Source organism: Pelodiscus sinensis, chromosome 32 (assembly GCF_049634645.1).
Source record: "Pelodiscus sinensis isolate JC-2024 chromosome 32, ASM4963464v1, whole genome shotgun sequence".
Lineage (NCBI taxonomy): Eukaryota > Metazoa > Chordata > Testudines > Trionychidae > Pelodiscus > Pelodiscus sinensis.
The window spans coordinates 1875115-1894215 of record NC_134742.1 but is presented as its reverse complement, the minus strand read 5'-3'; the positions used below and the strand labels follow the sequence as shown (position 1 = coordinate 1894215).

The 19101-nt window shown below is 53.6% G+C and overlaps 2 protein-coding genes and 1 long non-coding RNA gene across 6 annotated transcripts; 1 reads left to right on the top strand and 2 right to left on the bottom strand.

Annotated features, from left to right (window-relative positions):
• Positions 1-789: 789 nt before the first annotated feature.
• LOC112544773 (uncharacterized) lies at positions 790-9893 on the top strand. Of its 3 annotated transcripts, none has more exons than XR_012898479.1 (3): positions 790-808; positions 3985-4193; positions 9150-9893. It is a non-coding gene; the product is annotated as an uncharacterized LOC112544773 (long non-coding RNA). The 3 variants fall into 3 exon arrangements; XR_012898480.1 differs by lacking the exon at positions 790-808 and adding an exon at positions 1289-1433; XR_003088101.2 differs by lacking the exon at positions 790-808 and adding an exon at positions 1305-1440.
• On the bottom strand, positions 7515-8963 carry LOC142823173 (endonuclease domain-containing 1 protein-like). The gene has a single exon (XM_075913764.1). The coding sequence runs from the start codon at positions 8946-8948 to the stop codon at positions 8274-8276; it is 675 nt and encodes a 224-aa protein (XP_075769879.1). The 5' UTR covers positions 8949-8963; the 3' UTR covers positions 7515-8273.
• Positions 9894-10557: 664 nt separating the features above from the next.
• On the bottom strand, positions 10558-19026 carry LOC102447953 (E3 ubiquitin-protein ligase TRIM11-like). 2 transcript variants are annotated; one of them, XM_006110813.4, is made up of 6 exons: positions 18466-19026; positions 17593-17688; positions 13663-13893; positions 12249-12271; positions 12053-12156; positions 10558-11530 (listed from the first exon to the last, which is right to left on the bottom strand). In XM_006110813.4, exons 1-6 carry the CDS (start codon positions 18880-18882, stop codon positions 10980-10982), a joined length of 1422 nt encoding a protein of 473 aa, XP_006110875.2. In that variant the 5' UTR covers positions 18883-19026; the 3' UTR covers positions 10558-10979. The 2 variants fall into 2 exon arrangements, with proteins under 2 accessions (XP_006110875.2, XP_075769684.1); XM_075913569.1 differs by lacking the exons at positions 17593-17688; positions 18466-19026 and adding an exon at positions 14003-16100.
• Between the last annotated feature and the right edge of the window lie 75 nt (positions 19027-19101).

Below are 19101 nucleotides of genomic sequence, written 5' to 3'. Positions count from 1 at the left end.
GGGGGGTTAAACTTGACTCAGTCTTGTCTGATGGGAAGGGACATGGGACAGGGACCTGCACCCACTAGGCAGCACTGTCCCTGGGTGCCCCCCCCCGACTCTGCCCCCCCATTCCCTCTGCCCGTGCACCTCTGCCCCCCACTCCCCTCCCCCACCCCCCCAGGCAACAGTGGGGGATGTTTCAGGGGGAGGGAAAGGGTGGCCTAGTGGTTAGCGCGCAGACCCTGGCTGGAGGGCGGGGACACGTGGGCACCACGGCGCCCGCTGGGCTCCCATTGGCGGCACCGCGGGGGGGGGGGAGGGTGTGTGACGTCACGCAGCCCGCGCGCCGAATCCCGGCGAGGAAAGGGCCTCGAGCGCCCCGCGGCGGCGGCCAATGGGCGCGGGGCGGGGCCGGGCGGCCAATAGGAGGGCGGGGAGGGCAGAGCGCGCGTGCGCGCGCGCGCGGGTCTAGGCGGCCAATAGGAGGGCGGGGAAGGCGGAGCGCGCGGGGCTCGGCGGCCAATAGGAAGGCGGGGAGGGCGGAGCGCGCGCAGGGGTTCCGGGCGGCCAATAGGAGGGCGGACCGCGCGCGCGCGGGTCTGGGCGGCCAATAGGAGGGCGGGAAGGGCGACGCGCGCTTGGCTCGGCGGCCAATAGGAAGGCGGGGAGGGTGGAGCGCGCGCGCGCGGGTCTGGGCGGCCAATAAGAGGGTGGGGAGGGCAGAGCGCGCGCGCGGAGTCCGGGCGGCCAATCGGAAGGCGGGGAGGGCGGAGCGCGCGGGGCTCGGCGGCCAATCGGAGCGTTGGCGGGGCGCGGCTCGTCTGAGGTGAGATTCTCCTCAGCGCCCTCCCGCCCCACAGCGCCCCGCACTTCCCCGCCCCCTTAGCTCCTCCCGCCCCACAGCGCCCCCCATGTCCCTCTGCCCCACAGCGCCCCCACTTCCCCACACCCCATAGTGCTCCCTGCCGCGCCCCATATCCCCGCCTCCTTCTCTAGTGTCCCCTCATCTCCTCCTGCCCCCTCGCGCCCCTCCCCAGCGCCCCCCGCCTCTGCCCTCCACCCTTGGGGGCTCCAGAGCGGGGGGGCCGCTCCTGGTTGAAGCCCCCCCCGGCCACAACAACCACGGCCCGGCCGGCGCCCTTTGGCTGAGGCCCAGGGGAGCACGTGGACCCGTGTGGCGAGGACGGGCCTTCCGCAGTGACCCGTTCCCGTGCAAAGCCGTCGTGTTTTCACCAGCCATTGGCCGGGCCCACCTACGTCCAGAGAGGGGAGAAGCGTCCCTACGGTTCGGTACGTTGAGGACAACTGGAGCCGCCACAGCTCGCTGTCGTTCATCTGTGCTGGCCCAGAGCCGTGGCTTACATCCGCAAAGGAGACAAAACAGGCCTTTTGCAAATAGTATAGGAGACAAAACGTATACGTTCCCTGGAGGCCAGTGGATAGTCGTTTAGGTATGATGTACGCATTTCCCGGAGGATAACATAGCAGCAGCAAGAAACAATTTGTTGCGCACCCTTATGTACCCATTTCCGCTCTAGAACCGTGTGGGCACCGACAATGACACAACAGGTCGTTCCAAATAACACGGGATGAAATTGATACACCCATCACGTTGCGTAAAGACCACAGTTTGGCAATGAAACTGATGGCTAGTGCCTTCTTATTAACCTTTTACTTTCCAGACCCGTCTTTTAACATGCATAAGGACCTAGTACCTTTGGCTTTGAAGTCGCAATAATAAAACACAGTGGCTACGTCTAGACTGGCATGATTTTCCGGAAATGCTTTTAACGGAAAAGTTTTCCGTTAAAAGCATTTTCGGAAAAGAGCGTCTAGATTGGCACGGACGCTTTTCCGCAAAAGCACTTTTTGCGGAAAAGCATCCGTGGCCAATCTAGACACGCTTTTCCACAAAAAAGCCATTTTCGCGATCGGGGCTTTTTTGCGGAAAACAAATCTGAGCTGTCTACACTGGCCCTTTTGCGCAAAGGACTTTTGCCTGAATGGGAGCAGCATAGTATTTCCACAAGAAGCACTGATTTAAGACAGTAGGAAGTCAGTGCTTTTGTGGAAATTCAAGCAGCCAGTATAGACAGCTGGCAAGTTTTTCCGGAAAAGCAGCTGATTTTCCGGAAAAACTGGCCAGTCTAGACACAGCCAGTTATTTTTGTAAACCTGTAACTGCTGACATTTTCAGAGATTGCAGGCAGCAGCTGGTTCTCGCAGGGAGCTGACTTTTAAGCTGGCTCCCCGCGTACCACCTCTTCCCCATCCACCCCTCATTGCTGCCTCCATATCAGAGGCAGCATTGTGTGCCAGGGGGCAGGCAGCTCTGCAGGAGTCCGCTCCCCACAAACACCAGCTCCAGCCCCCTCACTGCTACTGGTGTGGAATCGGGGAGGCTGCATTTAACCATGAGGGTTAACCGATGAGCCCAGGCAGGTTTTGTAGTTTCAAATGGCAGAGTTAAGGATAGAATTGCTTATGTTAAGGTGAGTGTCCCACCTTATTTAAAGGGACTTAGACGTTAGAGCATCAGAATGTTGGACATAAGGGATCGGCCGACAAAGGCTTTCTTTGTCGCCCGATCCCCGTCTTGACAGCCGCTTTTTGCCGACAAACTGCCAACTCAGCAAAACACAGCGGCCATTTTTATTCAAATAAAGTGCAGGAGATTTAAATCCCCGGTTCATTTGCGATGTCGGTATGTCTAATTTACATCCCTCTGGTGCCAGAGGGATGTAGTCTAGACATACCCTTAGAGACTAACGAAAATATATATAGGATGAGCTTTTGTGAGCAAAGCCCACTTCAGATGAGTTTGAATGGAGACGAAAAGGGGAGCCCTCACTATATATAACAGAAAAAAGGAGGAGGGAAACAAAGGTACTTGTCAGTTGCAGTGCGGGTGCTAATGAGGCTAATCAGGTGGGCTCGAAGTGCCCCGTTCTTCGCTTTTGAGGTCACTTGGCCGTTGAACATAAGGAAAGCTGAACTGGCTAGCCCCTTATAAAACCTACTTTACTTCTGCAGTCTGTGGGCCAGAGCGTAAAAGCGAATGGGTCCGTAGTCCAGGGGTTGGGGTAGCCACCTAGAAAGTGGGAGATGCAAAATGCCGTTCTCCCAGCTCCATTGGCCATTTAGTTCTTTGCTCAGCAGTGATGGGCTTGATGCAGGGACCCCTGGGTGTCATTTTCTGGCCCGTGCCTTGCGGTGGGTCAGAAAAGCAGGCTTGTAAGTGACTAGTTGACGATCCGATAAGCATAAGCTTATTGGATAGTCGAGTGGTCCCTTGACTAGTTGTTTCCCCTCCCCGAGGAGGGGGAGCAGGAGTTGATGCTGGGGAAAGCCAGCTTAAAATCTGGTTCCCCCCAGCACTGTCTCTATGGGGGGCAGGGGAGGCAGAAGGGTAGCAGGGGCCAGGCGTGAGCTGATTCCTGGCTTACGCCCAGTCCCAAACACTGCGCCTCTGCTTTTAAAATGTATTAAGAGCCACTCGCTCTTAATACATTTGAAAGGCTGGTGTGCAGCGGTGGGAGGGGGACCCTAGGGTGAGCTGAGAATCAGCTGTCCTGGTACACGCCAGGTCCCCCCCGTGCTGTGGTTCAGCCTTTTAAATGTATTAAGAGCCTGCTGGTCCGGGGGGCAAGTTGGGACAACTCATTCCCAGCTCATGCTGGGTCTTTCCTCCCCCCGCTGCTGCACAACTGCTTTTTAAATGTATTAAGAGCCAGCGCAGTGTCCGGGGCCAGGAACCAACCCCACTGCAGCTCCACAGTTTCTCCCACTTATTGACTACTTGATGGAAATTCCATCGACTACTCGATTAGCTGATTAAACTCAATTTAACATCCCTGCAGGAAAGATGATCACATTGGCCCCTTCTAGCCCTTACGATGTGAATCTATGAATGTACATTCAAATCTAATGGACTTTGCCCAAAGTAGACTTGCGAATCTTGCTGATAGTTATGGGCCTGTCTGTCTGGTTTGTTCACCGAAGGCAAGAGAAGTGTCCGAGACAGCGAGTCGTGTCTGAATTTGAGGAGCTGTGTCTAAATGAGGAAGAGAAAGGCCGTCGGCAGAGATTGGAGGAGGAGGAGAGGGAGACTGGGGACAAACTAAATGAACATGTCATCTAACACGCTCGGCAGCAACTGAGCACAAAGATGGAGGAGAGGTCTCAGCAAGTGGCCCCTGAGCTATACGTAGGTGAGCTATACGTAGGTCCCCTGGAGTTTCGATTTTCCCCACCCCAGGGAAACAAGCAGGTGGTGGTGTTGTCCGCACTATCAGCTGCTAGCACCCTAGCCTGAGCACGCTTGTGGCATTCAGAGCAGTGCACGGTGGGAAGCTATCTCCTTGACGCCCCTCCCTGTGAGTGCCAGGCCCAGCTGGGTGGGGATTTTCCTGGACTGTGAGGCGGGCGAGGTCTTGTTTACTATGTGACGGACAGGTCCCCTCTTTCCATGTTTTAGCCACAACAGGGAAGGAGAGTGGGTCATTGAGTGAGGGGGGCATTTCCTGCCCTGGGAGAGTCTCCATCCATGGAGGGCACACGGAACGGCCACGGGGGCAGTGTGGGGGCACACGACACACTGCTGTGCTGTCACACACCATGTGCAACACAAAGCAACCTGCACGCAGCAGTGGCCTGGGCTCACTTACAAATCTGATGGTGGAGGGGCTCCCTGGCGCCCGTGGTGGGCAGGCCCCTTGAGGAATGAGCACAGGAAGCCCATGCAGGCTTGTATGTCTGTGTTCCTCGTTTCGCTCCAGGCACATCACGGCAGAGCAGCAGTAGCGGGAAGCCCCCTTCCGGCTCCCTGGCACGGCCTTTTATGCTGCTGTTTCCTTCTCGCAGCTACCCAGCGGGGGTGAGCGAGTGACTGCCCCAGGCTCCCTGCGGGTGCCAGTAATCCCCTCTGCCCTGCCAGACCCAAGCTACTCAGTTAACTGCCCTTAACTGCCCCAGAGGAAGCCAGTTTGTGGCTGCTAACGGCCCTTTGCACCTCCACGCTTGTGTCGGGGGCTCTGGCGTGAGAACAGTGAGGCGTCCTCCTGGCACGGTGAAGACCCACACGTGTATTGGGGTGTGAGTGCTTGGGGCCAGCAGCTTGCTTTGTCAGTGGCATGAGGTGGAAACTTCTGTTTGGTAGGGTAAATGCACATGCAAAGGGTATGTCTAGACTACATTGTTTTTTAAAAAAAACCTGCCGTTTTTTCGAAAAAACTTCACCTGCATCCACACTGCAGTCACAGTCTTTCGAAATTAAATCGAAAGCACACGGGGTTTTTTTTTACATTGATAAACCTCAAATTACAAGGAAGAGCACCTTTTTCGAAAGAAGAGGCCATTCTGTAAATTACCATCAGGGCTTTTTTTCCGAGAGCTCGTCCATGCAGCTTGGATTCTCTCTTTCGAAAAAGCAGATGGCTTTTTCCATCCACTTTTGAGGTCTGGCCGCTCTCTTTCAAAAGAAGCTTTTTCGAAAGATCTCTCCCGAAAAAGCTTTCGAAAGAAGCTTGCAGTCTTGATGTAGCCAAAAAGGGGAGTGTCACGTTACTGTTCGTTAGTGGTGCTAATGAGCCCAATTCCGTCAGCTGGGGTATGGCCCATTCCCAACAGTTGAGGAGACGGTGAGAGAATGCCAAAAGGGAGGAATTACTTTTTGTCATAAGTCACCCACTCCCGGTCTCTAGTCCAGGGATGGTCAAAATATGGTACCCAGGCCGGATGTGGCCCCCAAGAGCCTCAGCCGGCTGTCTGCCTGCCCCACCCCCTCGCTACATGCCAAAAAGCCTTCTGCGGGGCCGTGTGTGTGTGTCTGAACGCTGGGAGCCCAGGGGGAGTGGGAAGAGGCTTCTTACACCGCCCCCGTCCCCCGTAGTTCCCTTTGGGCAGTTTCCAGCCAATAGCAGCTGCCTGTTTGCAGCATGTGACGTGCCCTTCCGTCCTCGGCTCCTGGGCTCACAGCGTTTTGGTCAGGGCAACAAACAAGGCCCCTGCAGCTGCTCTGAGCACGTACAGGGGCATGGAAGACAGGGACCCTGGCTAAGGAGCCTGCTGGGCCACTGGCCGAGAGCCACCCAGGAAAGGTCCATCAGTCACAGCCTGCCTCTGGCACCCCAACCCCCCCCTTTACCCCATGTAACCCAAACCTGCACCCCTGCTTCAGCCCTCATACCGTCCCTGACACTGCACCCCCTCCTACGTCCCTTCTCAGGTCACAGCCCCCTCCCAGACCCTGCGCCCCCCACTCCACTCCTGCCCCAGATCACAAACCCCTCCCAGACCCTGCGCCCCCCCACTCCACTCCTGCCCCAGATCACAACCCCCTCCCAGACCCTGCGCCCCCCCTCCACTCCTGCCCCAAGTCACAACCCCCTCCCAGATCCTGCGCCCCCCCCCTCCACTCCTATCCCAAGTCACAACCCCCTCCCAGACCCTGAACCCCCCCCTTCACTCCTGGCCCAAGTCGCAACCCCCTCCCAGATCCTGCGCCCCCCCCTCCACTCCTGCCCCAGGTCACAACCCCCTCCCAGACCCTGCGCCCCCCCCCCCACTGCTCTCCTGCCCCCAGGTCACATCCCAGACCCTGAACTCCCCTCCTCCACTCCTGCCCCCCTCCTCCACTCCTCTTTGGAACCCCCCTTCTGTGAGTTGCAGGCTGCTCTCAAATCCCCCCTCTCTCTTCTCTTCTGCAGACTGAACAAGCCCAAATCCCTCAGCCTCTCCTCATAGGTCATGTGCTGCAGCCCCTTAATCCCATTCCCATGCATTGTCACTGGGAAGACGGACCTGCCTGCCCTACATGCTTTGCCAGATCTCTGTGACGCTCGGTACCCTGTGCTCACTGCTTGTACAAGGCTGGGATATCTTTGGTACAGAGCAAGCCTGCTGGGGTGTCCTATAGAAACTCGTATTTCGCTGATCATTATTGTCCTGGTGAGATCTGTGGGGCAGCGTTGTACGCAGAGTTACACCAGTTCCCTGGTGGACGTTACCGAGGCAGATTTCAGATCTGGGGGAGCAGCTCCAACCAGTCCCTCAGAGACAGAAAGAAACCGATGCTTCGGCCAGGAAAATCAGATGGAGGATCACCTGGCGGAACGGCCGTGCTTTGGGACAGCAAAAGGTGTGAGCAAGAAATTGGCAATTGGGCTGGAGGATCCTGTGTAAACAGACTGGCTGCTGCCTGAATCCCAGCTGGGGATGGTTCTCAGACATCAGCAACAGAGGACACCCCTCCCTTTTTTCCCCCATCCCTACTCGCAGCATTAATCACATGTGATGAAGCATCATTACCCGAGGGGTGTGGTCCTGGCTGAAGACCCCAGCCGGAGTGGTGAGAACCTTATGGTTCACTGAGCTCCCCTTTGGAAGAACCCCAGAAAGTACCCTAGACTGGGCTGGGATTCTGGTAGGGGATAAGAGAGGAGTCCTGTCCCCTGGCTGACCCAGGGCATCATGATGGTGTTGAGGGTCCTCAGCTGCCCTCTCGCATCCAGCCCATCCAAGACGACAGCAGCGGGGGCGCTTTGCCATCAACCCTTTTTATTTGCAACCTGTTCATTTGCCAAGCAGAATTTCCCATCGCAGGATCTGGCGACGCATCAGGAAAAGTTTTCACACAAAACTGATTTTAATAATTACCGCCCACCGCAACATTAATCAGCGTTATGCAAATCACCATCGCTGCGTTTCTCTAGCGCCTGCCATCCCAGCAGCCCCACACGCTTCCCAAAAGGGGACAATAGCCCCTTGGCACAGGCATTAGCACAGAGATGCAGGGCCCAGATGGAGCCGAATCCCCGTGGCACAGACCTGGCACGGCGATGCAGGACAACATGGAGCTCTGCGTGTCACAGCAGGACTTCCCGGTTGGCCCCTTTAGCTTCTGCAGAATTGAGGATCCATTCTAGGCCGACTGAGCCCCCAGCCTTTCTGGACGAGAAGCTCCTATCCAGAGTGGGAGCCGGAGCTGGGCTGGATCTGCTGCAGATCGCCAGGGGTCACCCTCAGCTCCCGCGAGTGGGCAGAGCTCTGCCCCCATGGGGCTTTGGCTGCACCAAAATGGGGATAGGATGGGGGGCTAATTGAAGACAAGATCTGAAGAGCAGCAGGTGGGAGGAGAGGGAAGTGCGAGGGGCTGGCTGATACTGAGAAGCTCATGCAGATACGCAGGCTCCAGGACCGTTCAATTAAAAGGTTTATTGGAATTGCTGCCTATACCCCCCCCCTCCCCTGCTCACAAGCTATTGCAGCTTCTCCTAAGCAGTGTGTTTCCCTCACCCGTTTCTTTTGGGCTTTTTCTCTGGTGGCTCTTCGTCCAGACAGGCATCCTTTACCCAGTTTGGAAGGTCTCCGCACAATTTCTTGGTGATCGCTGATAAAACTTCCTTTGCCTTTGAGGTGCCTTCATTGCAATCATCTTTAAAAATCTCGATGGCTTGATTATTCCCATACAGCTCCTTTAACTTTTGGCTCAGCTGCGTCACTGTCATGTGCTCCAGGATGCTGTCTGGCCTGTTCTCCCCCAGGAAGGCGAAGGCAAATTTCTCGTTATTGAGTGGTTGATTGCAGCAAACGGCTGTCCAGATGTGGCTGGGCACCACCACCCTCCCCGCATCTCGCGTGATTCCTCTTCTGTTGTCATCACCCTTACTGGGGATTTTATGCTGGTCGCTGGGCACCACTCCGGTCACGAGAAAGGCGTTCTCTTCTGGGTCAGGGCAGTCCTGTGTTAACTGCGCCTTAAGATGTTTTTCCAGCTCAAACCATCTGATCCGGTTGAAGCAGGGGTCCATGGGAACCACATTGGTGAGGGTGAAGGTGGCCGCTCGACCATCACACTGGAAGGCATTCGGGTTCAGGTGTCCCCGGTCATAGCCTGTTTTTTTATAATCTTCATTGATGGCTTGGGTTTTTTTCAGGGTTTCAGATCTTCCATTTTCCTCTTCCATGTTTTTGCTACGTGAACGAGACAGCAGCTGGAAATAGAAAAAGCCAGAGGTTCTTTACAGTTAGCTTATATAAAAATGTCCATGACACAAATTCAGAGTAGCTGGGAACCAAAAGCAAAATCAGTCTCTCTGTCTCTGGACTTTGTATTGGTATTGTCAATCTCTGAATCCCCTTCTTCTCCTGTTATATCTCTTTAACAGGAGAAGTGCTCAGCAGATGACTTAATGCACTGGCCAGTTCTCCCAGCATCATGGATGAAGCTTGTGTGTCTAATTCTGGAGGTTGCAGAGAAAAGTTTGAAAACGCAACTGGAATGTGCCTGACACAAGGACACCTGCCCGAGTGTGCAGTGAGCCTGCGAGGATAGTTCCAAGCCTGGCCGTTGTCCCACACAGGGCAAAGGGAGTTAATACCAGAGGGCCACTCCCTGCAGGGGTCTCTGTGTGTGGCCAGAGAGCAGTGAGTCTGGCCCCCCACCAGAGCAGAGACACCCTGGCTGCCAGGTGACTCCTGCAGGCCCTCAGCAACCCCCCACCTCTCTGAGTTCAAAAGGGGACCCTGCTTCTCCTGAAAGGGGCCCTGCTGCTGCTCATGGAAGGAAGATGGGAGCCCCAGGACCAAAGTTCCCTGTAATCTTTTCCATCCACGTGCAGAATAAATTTTATGTGCACCGCAGTATGTGCACCACCAGTAGAAACACAAACCTGGCTGAGGGCGCACTGCTACTCAGTTGGGTGGCATTTAAATGTATCTTGAGAGATTGAACAAGTGCACAGCTTACAGGGGACACTACCCAGGGCCCCATACCTAGAGGGTGGGAAGGGTCCCTGTGCCACCCCCATTCCAGGAGAACTGCGATACTTGGGCGGAGCCACAAGAGCTCCATGCCATGGGGCTGAGATGAGACCCAGAGAGATTCAGGCAGGAGACAGACTGACCTGCGGCTCCACCTTCCATGTGATGAAGCTAGTTTATGTTTAGCTAGAAGCCATCTTGTATAACAGAAACCATTTCAGCTTTTTGTCTTTGCACGTAGGCCAGAGTGAACTTTCTATCACCCCATGCGCCAGGCCAAGACAGATGTGCTATTGGAATGTGTTAATTGGGCTGGTTCAGAGAGGAGAGGTACTCCCTCGTACCTGTCCGCCATCATGTTGATAAATTTGAGAAAAATAATCGGTTAGGGTATTTATTTTTAAAAAATCAAGGGCAGGGATGGTGTCCCTAGCCTCTGTTTGCCAGAGGGGGAGGGATCATTTGATGATTTCCTGTTCTGTTTACTTCCTCCGGGACACCTGGCATTGGCCACTGAAGGTAGACAGGACATTGGGCTGCCTGGCCATTCTGATGTTCTTATGTCAGTGTAGGGCACTGTGCCAGAAACTTCACATTGTGAATGAACCTTTGATTATTGCTGTGAAAACGTTCACGACATCAGATGGAAAACGGAACCAAAATTGTTCTAACAAAGCCACGTTGTACGTCTTCCCCTCCCCCCATCCTCTGCTTGTTCTAGATCTGTTCTTTCCCTCAAGTAATCAGACCAGTCAATCACTATTATCACAGAGCTTTCCAGACGGTGGTGGGTGAAACCCGGAGCCATCTGGATGAATTTCTTTTATACGTTTTATTTTCTTTGTGCTCTAAATAACCAAGGTAAGTACAGATTGCAACAATCTTCAGAACTGAATGATTGCATTTAACATGCTCATACTACAGCAAGTTTAATAGGCAGCAGGTTTAAAGCAAACCCAAGGAAGTTTTTCTTCATGCAGAGCACAGTCAACCTGCGGAACTCCTTGCTTGAGGATGTTGTGAAGACCAAGACTGCAGCCCAGATCCAGATTCTGAGATCAACCTACCTCCCGGCAGCAGATTTAGTGGGTGCAGTGAAGATCCATCAAATGGAGCACAGGTCACTTTGCAGTTGCCCCCGGTGCTCTACCCCAACAGGAAGATCAGGGGAGTTGACAGGAGAGTTTCTCCCATTGACCCTGCATGGCCCTGTGGAAACACGCCCTAGTGCAGCCTCAGCTGGCCACGTGGCGATTCCCTCCAGCCTGAGCCGGGACCAGGCAGATGGTCAGGGGAGCAGCTTTGCGAGCAGGCTTGAAATATGGGCGCAGCGTCCCGGAGAAGGTGCAGGCGAAGGTGAAGAGATGGGACCTGTCAGTCACGTTGTAAAACGAGACCTCGCCCGCCTCGTAGTCCAGGAAAATCCCCACCCGGCTGGGCCTGGTGCTCACGGGGAGGAAGGTCCCGGGGCAGGTGAGGGCCTTGTATCCCTCTTCCCTCAGTACCACAGCCCAGTATCCGTTCTTAGGGGATGCTGCGACCTTCCCCTTCCTGCGCACAGACTCCTTACAAACCCCCAGAGTCCAGCCTGTCTTGTCCCCCACCTCCACCTCCCAGTAACGCCTCCCACCCGCGAACCCCTCGGCACCCAGGACAGAGGGACAAGTGTCAAATCTCTCCGGGTTGTCGGGCAGATCCTGGCGCGTGGTTCCACGTCTCACAGATTTCCGACCTGCAGACAGGATGAGTTTGGGATGAGCCGTGTCTGGGTCCAGAGTCACGTCCACTGGGGAGAGAGAGACAAAGTCAGGGGCAGGGGCTGATCCCTGGAGTCAGTGGGAAATTAACCTGCCCCGCCTGTTAATTACTGCACGGGGAGGAGGGTTGTCTGAGGGGAGTCAGGGCCCCTATGCCAGTGAGGGGACTGAGGCCAAGAGCAGGAGGGGGAGGAGCAGGTGACAGGCACTCAGGGGAGGGAGCAGTTAGAGGTAATGGGGGGGGGGGGGAAGAGGAGCAGGCATAAGGGGACAGTAGGGTGAAGGGAGGAATAGGATCCGGGGGCAACAGGGCATGAGGGGAGGAGTGGGGCCCTCACTGCCATGTCTCTGCCTTTGCCCCCCAGTCTCCACGTGGGGCTGTGGGGAAGGTTGGGATGAGGGCAGCTCAGACAGTAACTCTCAGCAGATCCCTGACCCAGCCTCACGCTGGGCCGACGAGGGGCCCGTAGGCCTCCAGCCACCACCTGGCTCCAGGCTCTGCCCGGAGCCCCCGGCACCAAACAGCTCGATGTCCCGGGGGCTCCACTCACTGGCGAATCTGTTCAGCGCTTCCCTCAGGTCCAGACACATCTTATACCCATTTCTCAGGTCGGTGCACACGACTTCGGGTGCCTGGAGTTTCATGTTTTCACTCCTAGGAAGCAAACGTCCCGGCATCACTCAGCTGTGCTGTGCCGTGCTGGGCCCCCACCAAAAACACAGGGGCAGCGGAAATGGGACACGCACCTGCTCAACATGCTTGTCACGTCCTGAAAGGAGAAAGAGAAGCAGTGCTCTGTGTGAACACGGTGGGCATAAACCGGAGCGATTCCCCATCCGGGCAGCAGCCTTTCGTACAGGGAACGGATTCACCCTCCCGGGCTCCGTCGTTCTGTGGCATCCATTTAATTGCCTGTGGTCTCCCTGGTCAGAAATCCCCTCCACGAACTGTACCGTTTGGAACTGATAGAGCCTGTGGTCCAGTGTACTAGCAGTAAACGACAGTTACTCTAAGGGTGCGTCTATACAGCAAAGTTATTTCAAAATAACTTTCCTAGCGTCCACACAAGCCAGCTGCTATTTCGAAATTAATTCAAAATAGTGGAGGGCTTATTTTGAAATTGGTAAACCTCATTCCATGAGGAATAGCACCAATTTTAAAATTGCTATTTTGAAATAAGCGCTGTGTAGCTGTTTGGAACTGATAGAGCCCATGGTCCAACGTTCTGTCAGTAAATGACAGTTACTCTAAGGCTACGTCTACACTGGCATGATTTTCCAGAAATGCTTTTAATGGAAAAGTTTTCCGTTAAAAGCATTTTCGGAAAAGCGCATCTAGATTGGCAGGACGCTTTTCCGGAAAAGCACTTTTTGCGGAAAAGCGTCCGTGGCCAATCTAGATGCGCTTTTCCGCAAAAAAGCCCCGATCGCCATTTTTGCAATCGGGGCTTTTTTGCGGAAAACACTGCTGTGCTGTCTACACTGGCCCTTTTCCGGAACAGTTTTCCGGAAAAAGACTTTTGCCCGAACGGGAGCAGCATAGTTTTTCCGGAAAAGCACTGATGATTTTACATTAGATTGTCAGTGCTTTTCCGGAAATTCAAGTGGCCAGTGTAGACAGCTGGCAAGTTTTTCCGGAAAAGCGGCTGATTTTCCGGAATAACTTGCCAGTGTAGACACAGCCTAAGGGTGCGTCTACACAGCTACGTTAGTTCAGAATAACGGCTGCTATTCCGAAATAATGATGCGAGCGTCGACACAGCCATTCCATTATTTTGAAATAATTTCGAAATACTGGACAGCTTATTCCGACTTCTGCAAACCTCATTTTACAAGGAATAACTCCTCTTCCGAAATAGCTCTTTCGAACTACGGTGTGTGTAGATGCACCACTGCTGCTACTTCAAAATAACCCCTCCCCAGAGTCATTCTATGTTATTCCTCCTGTTGTTCTACATCGAGATAGCACATCTACATGAGGGAAATCAGTTTCGGACTCACTTGGAGGCTTCCCCTCAGTGTAGACGTGTTGTTTCAGAATAAGCTAACTATTCCGGATTAGCTTCTTCTGAAATAACTGTGCAGTGTAGACTCTTGGGATCCAGGCCGACAGATCCGAGCGGTAATTCTGGCCAGACGTGGCGTTTCGACGCCGTCTCACCTTCAGCAGCTGGGCAGCCGGTTGCTGACACTTCTCCTCGATCTCTGCAATCAGCCGCTGCAGAGAGGCGCTTTGCTGGGAGAGTTTGGTGACGTTTTCCTGGAGCCTCTGCAGGGTCGCCCGCTCATCCTCCGCCAGCCTCTGCAGAAGCAGCTGCTCCTCCGCCCTCAGCAGCGTGTGCAGCTTGTTAAATTCAGCGGCAATCGTCTCCCGCTTCGCCTGCACTTTCCTCTGGAGACAGGAAGGGAGAGAGGAACCCACAGGCCAGTGCTGAGTTACAGACGGGGCCTCTGCCGTGAGGCAGGGAAGGTGAGGTCAGCGTGAAGTCTGGGAAACGTACCATAAAGGGTATGTTTAGCTCCGAGTGAACAGGGCCAGTCTCGTGGCAGGGCTGTCCAGGGTGCCAGGTAAAGCTGCAGTCTGTTATTGCAGGTGGCACGAGATGAACACGGGGGAGTGAGAAGAAATCGAAGGAACAGGAGAGATTTACAGGGGGCAGCGCAGGGCATCTGTGGGAGGATTGGGGTGCCCAGGGCTGGGTATTGACACACCATGGAGAGCTCTGATGCTCATTCCTGACAACCCACTCCCGGGGCTGCCATGTTTGGGATGCAGGGCAGGTGTCGTCTGCCCTGTGGGTGCCGTCCAGGGCTCTCATGGGTGTTGGGCCCTCGCGGCATTGCCAGGGCTGTCTTTGGCCTCACCCAGCCTGGCCACGTGCCCCACGCCCAGCCAGCGGCCTCCTCACACCCCTACACACTCAGTGGGGATCTTGCTGTAACAAGCAGGGGAACCAGAATGGACACTTTGCCCCAGGGGTTCATCCCCCAGCTACAGACAAGGTCACAGGAGAACATAAGAACGGCCAGACTGGGTCAGACCAAAGGTCTATCCAGCCCAGTACCCTGCCTGCCGACAGTGGTCAATGCCAGGTGCCCCAGAGGAAGGGAACCGAACAGGGAACAATCAAGCGATCTCTCTCCTGCCATCCATCTCCATCTCTGACAAACAGTGGCTAGGGACACCATTCCTTACGCACCCTGGCTAATAGCCATTGATGAACTTAACCTCCATGAATTTATCTAGTTCTCTTTTAAACCCTGTTAAACCCTTCATAACTTCCTCAGGCGAGGAGTTCCACAGGTTGACTGTGCTGTGTGAAGAACTTCCTTTTATTTTTTTAATCCTACTGCCCATTAATTTAATTGGGTGGCCCCTAGTTCTTATTTTATGGGAACAAGTCAATCACTTTTCCTTATTCACTTTCTCCACCCCACTCATGATTTTATAGACCTCTCTCCTCTCCCTCCTTAGTCTCCTCTTTTCCAAGCTGAAAAGTCCTAGTCTCTTTAATCTCTCCTCACATGGGACCCGTTCCAAACCCCTCAACATTTTAGTTGCCCTTCTCTGAACCTTTCCTAATACCAGTATATCTTTTTTGAGATGAGGAGACCACATCTGTACGCAGGATTCAAGCTGTGGGTGTCTCATGGATTTATATAGAGGCAATAAGATATTCTCCATCTTATTCTCTATCCCTTTTTTAACAATCCCTAACATCCTGTTTGCTTTTTTGACTGCCGCTGCACACTGCTTGGACGTCTTCAGGGAACTATCCACGATGACTCCAAGATCTCTTTCCTGATTAGTTGTAGCTAAATTAGCCCCCATCATATTGTATGAATAGTTGGGGTTATTTTTTCCAATGTGCATTACTTTACATTTATCCACATTAAATTTAATTTGCCATTTTGTTGCCCGATCATTTAGTTTGGTGAGATCTTCTTGAAGCTCTTCACAGTCCACTTTGGTCTTAACTACCTGAGCAGTGTAATATTGTCTGCAAACTTTGCCACCTCAGTGCTCACCCCTTTCTCTAGATCATTTACGAATAAGATTGGTCCTAAGACTGACCCTTGGAGGACCCCACTAGTTACCCCTCTCCATTCTGAAAATTTACCATTTATTCCTACCCTTTGTTTCCTGTCTTTTAACTAGTTTTCAATCCATGAAAGGATCTTTCTTCTTATCTCATGACAACTTAATTTACGAAAAAGCCTTTGGTGAGGGACCTTGTCAAAGGCTTTCTGGAAATCTAAGTACACTACATACACAGGATCCCCCTAGTCCACATGTTTGATGACCCCTTCAAATAACTCTAGTAGATTAGTAAGACATGATTTCCCTTTGCAGAAACCACGTTGACTTTTGCCCACAAAATTATGTTCTTCTCCGCAGTGACTTTATCATCTTTAAGTGCTCCTTTTGTATCTCAGTCATCCAGGGGGCCTACTGGTTGTTTAGCAGGTTTCCTGCTTCTGATGTACTTAAAAAACATTTTTTTAATTATTATTGTTATTACCTTCTGAGTTTTTGGCTGGCTGTTCTTCAAACTCCTTTTTGGCTTTTCTTATTACATCTTTACACTTAATTTGGCAGTGTTTCTATTTTCCTCACTAGGATTTGACTTCCTCTTTTTAAAACATGCCTTTTTATCTCTCCCTGCTTCTTTTACATGGTTGTTAAGCCACGGTGGCTCTTTTTTGGTTCTTTTACTGAATTTTTAAATTTAGGGTAGACATTTAATTTGGGCCTCTATTATGGTGCCTTTGAAATGTGTCCATGCAGCTTGCAGGGATTTTACTTCACTGTAGCTTTTAATTTCTGTTTAACTAACCTCCTCATTTTTGCCCAGTTCCCCTTTCCGAAATTAAATGCCAGAGGGTTAGGCTGCTGAGGTGTTCTTCCCACCACAGGACTATTAAATGTTATTATATTATGGTCACTATTCCCAAGCGGTCCTGTTATAGTTACCACTTGGACCAGATCCTGCGCTCCACTCAGGACTAAATCGAGAATTGCCTCTCTCCTTGTGGGTTCCAGCACCAGCTGCTCTAAGAAGCAGTCGTTTAAGGTATCGAGAAATTTTGTGTCTGCATTTCGTCCTGAGGTGAGGTGTACCCAGTCGATATGGGGATAATTGAAATCTCCCACTATTATTGAGTTCTTTATTTTGATAGCCTCTCTAATCTCCCTTAGCATTTCATCATCACTATCACTGTCCTGGTCAGGTGGTCGATAATAGATCCCTACCGTTATATTCTTATTAGAGCAGGGAATTATTATCCAGAGGGATTCTATGGAACATATTGATTCATTTAATATTTTTACTTCATTTGATTCTATATTTTCTTTTACGTATAGTGCCACCCCTCCCTCCCCAAGCACAACCTGTTCTGTCCTTCCGGTATATTTTGTATCCCGGATGGATGGGGTCCCATTGATTGTCCTCACTCTACCAGGTTTCTGTGATGCCTATTATGTCAATCTCCTCCTTTAAAACTAGGCCCTCTAATTCACCCATCTTCTTATTTAAACTTCTAGCATTTGTGTACAAGCACTTTAAAAAGCTTGCCACTGTTTGTCTGCCCTTTTCTGATGTGTCAGATTTTTTGATGTGAATGTTTCTTGTCTGATCTGGCCCATACTTTATCCTCTTCCATCCTCTCCTCCTGACTAATCATAGAGAATTTCGGACAATGGACCCTCCTCTAAGAGACGTCTCTGTCCGATCCACGTGCTCCTCTGCACCAATCGGCTTTCCCTCAGCCCTTAGTTTAAAAACTGCTCTGCGGCCTAGTTTAAAAACTGCTCTGCGGCCTTTTAAATGTTAAAAAGGAGCAGCAGCCGGTGACCGGGATGAGGCGGCCAGGAGATGGCAGCAGAGGCTGTGAAGTGGCCGAGCTCTGGCTGGATTTCCACCGCCCTCCCCCCACCCTGGTTCTGATCCCTCCAGGGGTGTCCCTGCTGCAGACACGCCCCAGCTAGCTTTGACCTACCAAAGGAGCTTCATAGCCTCATCCTGGAGCTTTCAGCTCCATCGCCCCTGCCCTGGGGGAAAGGCTGCGGGAGAGAAACCCAGGCACCCACCTGCCACTCCGTGGTTTTCTCCTCCTCTTTAGATGTCAGCAGCAGGGTCTCCTCCAGCTCCTCTCTGAGCGGGCCCAGGGCCCCCTGGAGTTTGTCCTGCAGGGCATCGTGGGCGACAGACAGCCGTTATCTGCCTGCCCGGGGGGGGGGGGGGTGGCGAGCACCGTACACACCGGCTCTGCCAGCCCCAAAGGCATCACGAGTGCAGCGATGCCCGGCTCCAAACGAGCTCTACCTTCTGCAGCCTCTCAGGGCAACTCCACCTCCGTGTGTTAGTGCAGGTGTCACGGGCCAGAGGGGAAATAGCTGGGGAGCCCCTGGATGGTCCCTCCAGCCGGTGGGTGCGAGGAGCTAGGGCCGGAACGTCCCTGCCCCGCACTCCAGACCCAGAGGTAAAGGGCTGAAAGGTTGGGAGGTTTCTGGCTGGCTCGCGGCTTGCAGCAAAAGCAGACGTAGGACTAATGAGAAATCGAGATCCTGAGACTGACAGTCGATGAGGAGAGGTCAATGCTCAGGTCAGCCTGACTGACAGGTCAACTGGCCCATGAGGGAGTCAGGTGCCTGGGAGGGCCACCTTCCATGTGAGCTGTGGCTGCCGGGCACAAAGGGCAGAGCGAAGGGGAAAAGTGGTGATGTCGGGGGATGGCTCAGGGCAGACACTTTTGGGGACCGCACGGTAGACGCCTCAACAGTCCCACAGACAGTAGGGGTCTGGGGGATTTGGGGAGAGGGCAGTGGAGCCAGGATGCTCCTGATCCTGCCACCGCAGGGACTGCGGGATTGGGGGCCGATCTCTGCTGCCGATTTGAGCTGCCTTACGTCCCCCTAACTCCACAGTGTACACCAAGCCCCAGTCCCCGCCGCGGTCCGTACCCTGTACTCCAGGACTGCCTCCTCGATGGGCATCACCGTGTGGGCACGGTGCTCCCGGGACTCTCTGCAGACCACGCAGATGGGGGCTTCATCCTCCCGGCAGAAGAGCTTCAGGGCCTCCTGGTGCCTCTCGCACCCTGGCTGCCCCTCAGGCGCTGGCCCCGCCGGGAGCCGCAGGCGTTTCACCAGCTCCACCAGGTTGCCCAGCGGGCGGTTGGGCCGCAGGTGTCTCTGCGGGGCCGTCTCTCTGCACTGGGGGCAGGAGGCGTTGGTCTCCGATTCCCCCCAGCACTGGCTGAGGCAGGCCCGGCAGAAGTTGTGCCCACACTCGATAGACACCGGGTCTGTGAAATACTCCAGGCAGAGGGGACACGTCACCTCGTCCTCGAAGCTCCCGGCCAGGTCCCCAGCAGCCATGACCCCTCCGCACAAGGGCACTGGCCGCTGTGGATTGGTTTCACTTTCCCGAGCAGAGGAAGTAGCGAGCTTTTTTTTTTTTTTCAAGAAATTGCACAACCAGAAGCCAATCACAGTCGCCCGGGAGGAATTAAAATAAACAGAAGCCACAACCCAGGAAAGCTTCCAAACAAGCACCAGGCTACCTAACAAAACAACTGGGCAATTACAGACCCAGAA

Coding starts and splice junctions, on each gene's coding strand:
- LOC102447953 (XM_006110813.4), bottom strand. CDS start 18,882: ATGGCTGCTGGGGACCTGGCCGGGAGCTTCGAGGACGAGGTGACGTGT. Junction 12,272..13,662: donor CGGCTGCCCAGCTGCTGAAG/GTGAGACGGCGT, acceptor TTCTCCTTTCAG/GACGTGACAAGCATGTTGAG. Junction 11,531..12,052: donor AGCGCTGAACAGATTCGCCA/GTGAGTGGAGCC, acceptor CTCTCTCCCCAG/TGGACGTGACTCTGGACCCA.
- LOC142823173 (XM_075913764.1), bottom strand. CDS start 8,948: ATGGAAGAGGAAAATGGAAGATCTGAAACCCTGAAAAAAACCCAAGCC.